The sequence below is a fragment of the Poromitra crassiceps genome (genome assembly GCF_964638095.1).
Source record: "Poromitra crassiceps genome assembly, chromosome: 15".
Classification (NCBI taxonomy): Eukaryota; Metazoa; Chordata; class Actinopteri; order Beryciformes; family Melamphaidae; genus Poromitra; species Poromitra crassiceps.
The window spans coordinates 20,523,744-20,534,028 of record NC_139634.1 but is presented as its reverse complement, the minus strand read 5'-3'; the positions used below and the strand labels follow the sequence as shown (position 1 = coordinate 20,534,028).

At 44.5% G+C, this 10,285-nt stretch overlaps 1 protein-coding gene across 1 annotated transcript in view; it reads left to right on the top strand.

The window, feature by feature from the left end:
- The first annotated feature begins 546 nt into the window (after positions 1–546).
- pigg (phosphatidylinositol glycan anchor biosynthesis class G (EMM blood group)) overlaps positions 547–10,285 on the top strand; it is a 97,291-nt gene continuing 87,552 nt past the window's right edge. Inside the window, exons 1-2 of the mRNA XM_083652451.1 lie at positions 547–682; positions 1,146–1,351. Coding sequence (XP_083508577.1) covers positions 1,202–1,351 — 150 coding nt within the window. The 5' untranslated portion in view covers positions 547–682; positions 1,146–1,201. The remainder of the gene's footprint in view (positions 683–1,145; positions 1,352–10,285) is intronic.

Below are 10,285 nucleotides of genomic sequence, written 5' to 3'. Positions count from 1 at the left end.
TTTCTAATATTAATATTATAAATGTTTATTTTTATACATTAAATATGAAAAACTGTCAACATGCAGGCTGTTTAAGCAGCACCACACTTGCCGATGGATGCTCGGTTTCTATTTACTGAGACATAGGGACAGCAGGTGTTTAGACAGACTTCCATTCTCCATTGACCACATGGCATCCGTGAAAAGAGCGAATTGGCTATGTTTGATCTGACGTGATACCCGTAGCTCAAAACCAATCCGGAAGTCCCTCACAACAAATGCACAGTAGGCAAAGAACGCTCTTTGCTGTAGGCTCGCAAGCTAGTGTTTATATATTTATTCGCTGTCATACACCTGTATAACAAAAAGGCGGTCCCAACCGTGATATCTGGCTTTGTAATATGTCAGTTAACTGAAATGGGATATTATAGCATAGCTTTACGTTAGTTCTCTCTCCTCATACACTCCATTGACAATTCAGGAAGCGCTATGTTCCTCGCTAGCTAGCACGTCAACTCACTTCTCGCTCCCTAGCGACCGTCCACCAGCAAGATGAAAGTACGCTCATCAGTTTTTGCTTCGTTTATTCTAATATGTGAAGTTATTGGCGTTGCCCTCTTCCTACGGGGTTTTTTCCCTGCTCCTGTCAAGTCCTTCTCATCCAAGAACAAGCTGTCAGACGTGCCAGCAGAACCGTTGACAGGTGAGGGGAGTTCAGTGCAGCATCTCACTGGCCTCTGGAAAATAAATCTGCTCTGCTGCAGCAGTGTTGACAGTGGTTCTCAAAGTGGGGTCCAGGGACCACCAGGGGTCCTTTAGGGAGTTCCAGGGCCGGGTTCCCAGTAAATTAATGAATTGTTAATTTGAACATTATTTCATACAACACAATTAGAGAATGGAGAGGAATTACTATTTTGATTATACAGTACGGTAGTTTCACTGTTATCTCTCTCTATAATGTATAGTAATAGAATTCTGGACAAAATCATATCTGACATAATCTGACATTACAAATATTCTCAGATTTGGATTCAAGAGACAAAATCTCATCAAACGAGGGTCCGTACGCAGCTCTACTGTGTAGAGACTAAATTAGGGGTCCTTGAACCGAAAAAGGAGGGCTGTGATGAAATATGAAAATCTAACCTGTCTTTGTTGAATTGCAGGGACCTCCCACAACTCATCCGGTCCTCCCCAGCCGCTCTTTAAAAGAGTGGTTATCATGTTAGTAGATGCTCTGCGGGAGGACTTTGTGTTTGGACCCAATGGAAGGAAGAATATGCCATACACGAGGCATCTGGTCGAAAGGGGCTCAACGCAAAGCTTTGTGGCTAAGGCGAGAGCCCCAACAGTCACCATGCCTAGGATCAAGGTAAGATGCTCGTTCACTCAGTCCATCTATTGCCATTCAATCACGTGAACGTTCAAATAAGAATATCTGTTGCTGTTGCAGAATATAAGTGTGTAGTGTTGAGACAACTCCTCAAACTTGACACACCCATAGACCATAAAACATAAGCACACACTATTCACCTTATTCTTTGCCCACACATGGATGCTTCCGCATTACGTCATTTCGTAATAGTATTTCCGTTCTACACTTGCCAAAAACCCCACAGGCAAGATGGCCGCCCACACTCCCCTCCTAAACTGGCAGAATTACTCCCCCATAAACTAACATATCTTGGCCAATTAGTATGTAACATACAAAATAAAACAACCCGTAATATCTTAATTTTATGTAGAATGCAGAGGACATGTAACTGTTTAGTTAAACTTGCATTCCAGGAATATTGTGCTCTAAAGATGACGTTAGTGGCTCGAGACTGTTTCGTCCTGAAACCCACACGTTTTGCGCCAGCGTAACCTATGTGGGATTCGAAATAACGCATCCGATATAGAAAATGTTATGAATATAGCCACGTTATAAACAACAAACTAACACTGGTGATCCGTATGGAAACAGTGTTACTCGAAATGGTTAAAAGTTGGTCATCAATTTGGTCATTCAGTGGCATTTTACTGCCATATAACATAACTAACTAGCGGCTAATATTAGCCACAGTAGGCAACTAGCGCTGAACCGGAAGAACAAATATGTTTGCGTTGAATGCGGAAGAGAGAAAAAGTGGGCATGGTGAATAAGGTGAATACAACGTAGGGTTTGACTGATGTAGGTTTATGAAGGCTGATACAGATATTTTGAGTGCTATCCTACCAATAATCTGTTTCTTTACTGTAGGGATGCAGCGGTATACCGTTTGAAGGTATACCGCGGTTTGAAAACGTCACGGTATCAAAACCACTAAGATTTGCCGTCATACCTTCCACACGGTATCAGCTGTTTCCCCAAAACAAAGTGCCCAGGTCGCTTGCAGAGTGCAGCTTACGCGGCCCCTCCCCCTGGCTGCATGCCTACCTAGACTATCATACCGTCAAAAACTCATACCGCTGCATCCCTACTTTACTGTAAATCTGACCATTTTCATGCCAAAATTACAAGTCTTTAGACCATCATGGAACACTCTTGAAATCCAAGTATTTCAAAGTTAGCAGTTATTTATGGCAGGGTGACCCATCACACCTATTCAATGGTAGAAGAAACTATTAAACACTTCAATAATCAAATGTACACAGAAAATAAAACTTCATTGTAGGTTTTACAGAGCGTTTTATGTAGCTCTGGTCCCTAGTTCCTCATTGCGCGGCTCGCGAGACGAAGATTTTTTTTTTATAAAAAAAAAAAAAATCCCCCCTGCTCTCCCCAAAATTTCAATAAACCTTTATGGCATATTATTACAATACAACAATACTGGTGTTGACAGTAATAGACGGTGCCAAATCATTCAAAACAATAAGCATTTTGCTTTTAGGAGTATTGTGCCAGCGTGCAGCGCTGTTCCAAAACGTGTCAACATGTGTCGTTGCCTGGGAAACGCACATTCCATAATACAACTGTTCGCATTGCATCCCATAATAGTATGATGATACTTGGGATGCCATTGCGAACATAGATGTGAACAGGTTAGCTAAAACTTCAGCGTCGCCAGTGACGGCCCCCACCGTTGCGGTCGGGGTACGTTTCGTGTGTGTGTGTGTGTGTGTGTGTGTGTGGAAAACAATAAAACAAAAAAATGGTAGGCAGATGTGCTTGGTTGGGGTGGCTTTTGGTGTTTTGCGGTAAAAGTGGCTCTCCTATTGACTTTGTCCTGCCAGTGTGGCTCTCATCGAAGAAATAGTGAGGATCACTGCTCTGGTCAGAGAGTAACTTGGATTCAGAAATCAGGGTACTTAAGCCAAAAACGTTTGAGAACCACTGGTTTCTCATTTTCTCCCAATTGTACTTGGCCAATAATTAGTGGCTGGGCCAGCGAAGCGGCAGGGCCACTTATTGTATTTGCCATTATTATTATTATTCTCCCGGGAAGTTGGACTTCCCATACATGAAAATAAACCAAAGGTCTAGTCCCATGCCAAACTTCGTTGATGCGAATTTGGCGCCAATGGTCCTGATGGTGGTGCTACAGCGACCGTCTAAAGTTTAAAACTTATAAAGCTTGATTCTTCACGAAAAAAAGATTTTGCTGTCACAGTAGTTGAAGTGTGCAAAATCTCAGAATTGTATCTCAAACACAGAATTTTTGACGGTATTTTGAATTCCCCCCATGTATAGCCTAAAGAGCATCAATGCCTTCACCATTCTGGGGAAAGGAGGGACATGCCTTCACCATCCTGGGGAAAACACACACACACACACACACACACACACACACACACACACACACACTCTCTCTTATGATGATGTCATCAGTGATGTCACTTGAGCATTGTGCATTGTGACATCACCGATGATTTCATCAATGATGTCATCAGTGTTGTAACATCACTGATGATGTCATCAGTGCCCAGAGATGGGGACTTGGACATACTGACTTGACTTGAGACTTGACTTGGACTTGAGATTTGGGACTTGTGAACAATCTTTATTTTTGTGTGTATTAACACGTTGAGTGCCAATGACGAGATATCTCGGCTTACAGAATCCAACCGTTGAGTGCCAAAGACGAGATATCTCGGCTTAAATTTTTTTTTTTTTTTTTTGACGGTGGGACATCGATCAACCCCTTTTACGTCTCCTATACCAATATTGGAGGAAGAGAATGTGTATAATCTATTTTACCGACCAGCTAAGTGGCGACAGTGCTCTCCAGACAGAGAGAAAGCCAACCAAAAACAGCCGCGGGAGCAAGCCATTCTCAAGGAAATGGCATGGCGATTTTACAGTCATCAGTCACCAGACTCGCCCGAGAGCGGCCGCGCCAGCAGCAGCACACCGAGAGCGGAGAGCGGTGCTGGCGTGGGGGATTGCAAATTTGCATAATAGATTATGGGTGAAACACACTTTGAAACACCCGCAGAAAGGCCAGAATCGCACGCATTCCGAAAACCCAGAAACGAACGAGCGTCATTCTCATACTGTAGGCGAAAACGCTTTCACGCTGCTGCACACCGCCGCACAATGGTGGGGGGTTCCAAAAATAGGCTGGGTGGGCAGCATAAAGCCTAGAATCGCACAAAGCTTCATCAAAGCTCTCAACCGAAAATCCAAGAAACGATTGAGTCCCATCCACAGTCCACACTCGCCACACTCGCCGACGAGGGGCCGCCAGAGAGGGAGGCTGCTCACTGCTCAGACAGGCAGGAGAAACTGGCTTGTGACAAACGCCACCAGACACGCCCACGGAGGGAGGAGTTTAAAGGAGAGGGTGTTCAGAACTATATTGTTCAGATGTCTGATCTCTCACTGATGCCAAAAATAAATGGTTAAAGTGACTGTTCTGCCTGTTTGATTGAATTTCACAAAACTGCGATTATCTCAGCTTCCTGTCTCAGACGCTCAAACCATGCTGTACTCAACGGCTAATATCTACATAACTACTAACTCTACAAACTAACTCTTTTAGACAGAGAAAGCACACATTCTATTAGTACTTTTGTGAACTTCGTGTTCACAAAGTCCAAGCAGAAAATTATCCTCGGCTCTTGTAAAATGAGCCAGAATCCTCAAAAAACGGCTTGGCAGAAGCTACCTACAGTAAAAAAAAATGGCTGGCAGTGAATGTGTTAACATTAAAGTCCCTGGAAACCAAAAATAATTAATCAAAATTAAGCATTTTGAGTTCATCACACCACAGGAACCTATGTTAATAAACCACCAGCCAAATTTGATTGCCTATTCTGTGCTGCTTTTAAACTCTCTCAATCATGCTCTCAACACAACACATTTACTTGGTGAAATGACTAAAAATGAACAGTTGCAAATCAAAGTTTATAGCCTACCACATGGGTCAAGAAATGTGGGGAAAACACAGCTCAGTGTTCAGGGCTCAGTGGCTTGAAAGCGGCCATGTTTGGAGAGAAGCCGTGCAGAGGTCGCGCTGTGAGAAAAAAAATCAGGCACACAGTGGGTGCCCTACGGAGGTAGCGAATAACCACGCCCAACAAATTTACGTCATTTGACGCGCCCGGCCCTCGCTCCACCCCTCTCTCCCTCTCTCTCTCTCTCTCTCTCTCTCTCTCTCGACATGTCTGGATTTTGATAGGCTACGGTAGCGTACGCGTGTGTGAGAGAGGGGGAGAGAGACAGATTGCTGCCATGGCTGTCTTTAGAGTTTAGGCAACAGTCTCACACAGACAATTGTAAAATAGCAACGTTTTGGACCAACGAGTTTAGAGCCTCTCCGCAGCCAGCCTTTGTGTTGACGCAATGCGTAGTTAGCTAGCTGCAAAAAGGTGTGGGACGACTAGAACTCTGTAAGAGAGATGGAGGCAGAATGAGCGGGTTGCGCGCGTGTAAAGGTTTTATAGAACGGACCGAGCTTATGATGTGATAAGATTTTTAATTTGAGCACGTCGGGCACTGCTCTCTTCAATGCGGAAGTGGAAATCCAGCCCTTTATTATTTAAAGCGATTTTGGGGGTTTGGGTTGAAACTAATGTCTCCTACTTTCTGAGGCACCCAATTACTCACATAAGACCCCAAATAACATAGAAGGTTTTTGTGGATTTTGGTTTCCAGGGACTTTAAGGAAAGGTCTACTAATAATAATGTCAACTAACCAATGCTGATGCTGTATGCTAATAGATACGGTGTGGACAGTAGCCTACATGCTTTGAATCTCTTAGTTTTAGCTATGCAGTGTTCTATGCAGACTGGATGGCATGCAGCAGATGATAGAATGCTCATCCATAAGAGACTTGACTTGGACTTGTGACCAAAGACTTGAGACTTGACTTGGACTCTAGCTCAAAGACTTGAGACTTGACTTGGACTCTAGCTCAAAGACTTGAGACTTGACTTGGACTTGCAAAAAATGACGTGAGCATGTCAGTGCCCGGCCACGACCCATTGCTGCACAGCAGCTATAATTCCCCTTGCTGTCCCGGTCGTTGCTCCACCCCACTCTGCCGAGTTCCCCTCCCCCCCGGACCGGCATCCCAGCTGACCAGAGGAGGTACTGCTACCGGGAATTGAACCCGGGTCTCTGCTGTGGTACTAGTTGGTAAGGAGGACAGACATTTGAGGATGTCATCTTGGGCTTCGGGGTAAAAGTGATCAACATTTCGCACCATTTTGTGACATTGTATAGACCAAATGGCTAATGTATTAGTCAAGAAAATAATTGACAGATGATGAATTGATTCGATAATGAAAATAAACGTTAGTTGCAGCTCTAGTGTCAATAGCATTGGAGAGGTGTTGCAAAGAGCAAGGTTTTCCCAGGACAAAAAGAGTAACTCGGTCTTGGCCAGATGGGTGCTGGGCAGATGTCCAGCTGGAGATATCAGCTAGAGACAAGTGCAGTTGCCAACCTCAGAGGGCGGAAAAAAGGTAGCACTGAGTGTCATGCTGTCTATTGTATAGATAGAAGAGGAAAAAAGGTAGCACTGAGTGTCATGCTGTCTATTGTACAGATAGAAGAGGATGGGGGGCAAATCTCACCCCTGTAACCCAGCTGGAGAGGACACACCACGAGGAGGAATATGTAGGCCTGGGCGGTATTAAGGTATTACTGTATACCGGGGTATTTAGCAGGGATTACGTTTTTTTGTAGGCTTAGGCCTTGGCCACACTGATCCGTCAGAAAATGGACAGAATTATTGAACGGACAGATGTCTGTCCGATGCATGAGAACTGAGTCTACGTCAAACCCCTCGCCGAAAGCGCCGGGGCTGCTCCGCGGCCGGCGAGCCTGCCTGCGCAGCCTGCGTGCAGCTCCTTGGAAATGTGACTCGATGCAAATGACATGAACAGCGCGAGTATAATATAATGTAGTAGATCATGTGCAGATAACTGGAGAGAAGTACCGTATATGCACTACATTCTCCCCTTGGACTAACTTCTAGTCACTGAAATCCTAGTGAAATCACACAATTTTACTCATTTTGCTGGGGAATCCCTTATAGCCTCGTTCACCGCCTCGGCCATCTTCTTTGAAAAGTTGAAACAAATCTCGGAACGCCTCCTCTCGAGACCTCGACTCTGATTGGCTAAACGGACAGTGACTATCCGACCATCCGATACGTCCGTCCAGAAAAAGTTCATCCCTCTTCAACTTTCTGTCCATCAAAACGTATGCAAATTTTCTGGATACGTACGCTTCTGAGTGCTCCACGGACAGTCGGACAGTTGTCATTGAAAATGAATGGAAGTGAACAGAGAAATGAACGCACACGGACAGACACCACGGATCAGTGTGGCCAAGGCCTTAACCAGAAAACGCTGCCATGTTGGTTCTAAGGGGGAAAGGCTTGGTCCAAAGGCAGTGGAGAGCTTGTGGTTGACAGTATCAAAGGCAGTGGAGAGGTTGGTGGTTGACCAACCCTCTCCTCCAGGATTTCGAAATGTAACCCGACCGCAACGGTGGGGGCCCTCACTGGCGACTCTAAACTTTTAGCTAACCTGTTCGCATCTATGTTCGCAATGGCATCTCAAGTATCATCATACTATTATGGGATGCGATGCGAACAGTTGTATTATGGGATGTGCGTTTCCCAGGCAACGACACACGTTGACACTTTTTGGAACAGCGCTGCACGCTGGCTGGCACAATGCTCCTAAAAGCAAAATGCTTATTGTTTTGAATTATTTGGCATCTTCTATTACTGTCAACACTGTCAACAACAGTATTGTTGTATTCTAATAATATGCCATAAAGGTTTATTGAGATTTTGGGGGAAGCAGAAAAAAAAAAAAAAAAAAGGCCAGGCCTGTAGAATGGTAGGGGAAACACTGTGGGTTAATACTCCTGTCAGTTCCTAGAAGGTTCCTACAGTAGTAGAGGATGGGTCAAATGGCAGAGGATGAATTTCCCCATGGGGATAAATAAAGGATAACTTAACTTAACTGACAGTATCAAAGGCAGTGGAGAGCTTGTGGTTGACAGTACCAAAGGCAGTGGAGAGGTTGGGGAGGGGGAGAAGTGAGAACTGATGAGATTGGAGCAGCTCTTGTGGAATAAAGTGCTTCACAGTCTCATTAAAATGGACCATTTTGCAGCCAGACTGGGTAGAGTCCAACAGGCATTATGTGAGATATTAGAGGTGATTAGAGCCAGATTGTTCAAGTGTTTTGGAAAGAAAAGAAACAAGCTATTGCTGTCTGTAATTGGGTAAAGCAAAACTCTCATGATTTCAATGAAAATGGTGTGCAGTCAAATGTCAGGGAGGAGTCGCTGATGCTTCTCAGGGAAAGGGAGCAGATTGTCAGTGAAGGCCTAGAGGAAGGATGGTGGGATGTGTTTGAGAGGGCAGGAGGTAGGCCTACTGGTGGGTACGAGGTTTAGCACTGCATATGGAGAAAGAGGAGCAAGATTATGTTGGGATCAGAGGGTATAGAGAAGGATGTGGTGAATAGGGAGAGGGGGCTAGAGGGTAGCTTTGGATTGTCATCAACCTTCTCCTCAAAGTACGTATGAGAATCTGTGGTGGGAAAAGAAGAGGCAGGAGTCGGTAGAAGCGGATCGGTGAGAGGGCAGAAGAAAGAGACAAAGTTTACAGAGATTAAAGCACGGGGTGGAAAGGTGAAATACTGTAGCAGCAGAGATACTGGAGATGTAGAGGAGGAGAGGTGAAATACTGTAGCAGCAGAGATACTGGAGATGTAGAGGAGGAGAGGTGAAATAGCAGCAGAGATACTGGAGATGTAGAGGAGGAGAGGTGAGATTGAATGTGGGAAAAGGTCATCAGACAAGCTACTGTAGTCTTGTGCCACTTCCGCTCAGCTGTCCAAAGCCTTGTACATCAGTTTCCAAGGTTTCGTGCAGCTATGCCGGGTGGAGGTATACAAGGAGGTCGATAAGCCTGGCAGAAAGGCCAGTTGATCACTTTCAGAGAGTAGACTGGAGGGACACTTTGAATTATTTGCCTCTTTTACCTTAGTTGTTACCATTGAATGGAACTACAGTCGTCACCCTATACACAAGCATGGTGACACTGTAGTTTTCACAATGCATGCTCTCTGAAGGGTATTTATCCTGGGCAGTATTCAGCTCACTATAATCATGTTGTATTGATATTTTTGCTTTTGTCTGAGCAAAAAGTGTCAATCTGTCAGTTTAATGTAATCAGAACTTTTTTTCACATGCACCAAACACAGGAAACTGATATGGCTTTATCCTTGTGCTCATCTATTGACAAACCTCTCCGGCCTACAATCCTGCATGATGGTTAATGTAGTTTTAAGTGAGTTATTTCATCGAGGAACTGTCACAAACTTGACTACAGTAGCACAGCCGATCGTATTGATGTTCCGCACTACATCCATTGTGTTTTTTGGCACGTCGTCACACTGCGGCTGGTGCATTACAAAAACTGGCATGCGATCATAGCTTCAACACACACACACACACACAAACACACACACACACACACACAAACACACACACACACACTGCTCTCTCTCTCGCCTCCATACAGGCTACTTCAACCGTTCAGTGGTTTAGATCCTGTGCTTTCCAAAGAGCTTTAATCATATAAGCTTGAATTGTTCCATTGCAGAATTGAGATTCTGTGAGAAACCAGTAGGTGGCAGTGTAGACCAACTGTCATTTCACTGACCGCTATCACTGCATTGCACCCAATTAACTGGTATGACACAGCCAACTAACCTAAATCATAATCTCTCCGAGACATGGGCATTAACTCATGCACACATTGATCTATAGCTTCCTCCGCTGTATCTCAAAAGTGACAAGCTTATTACAGAGATAGTTGATTTAGAAGTTTATAGATATACAGTTGGTTT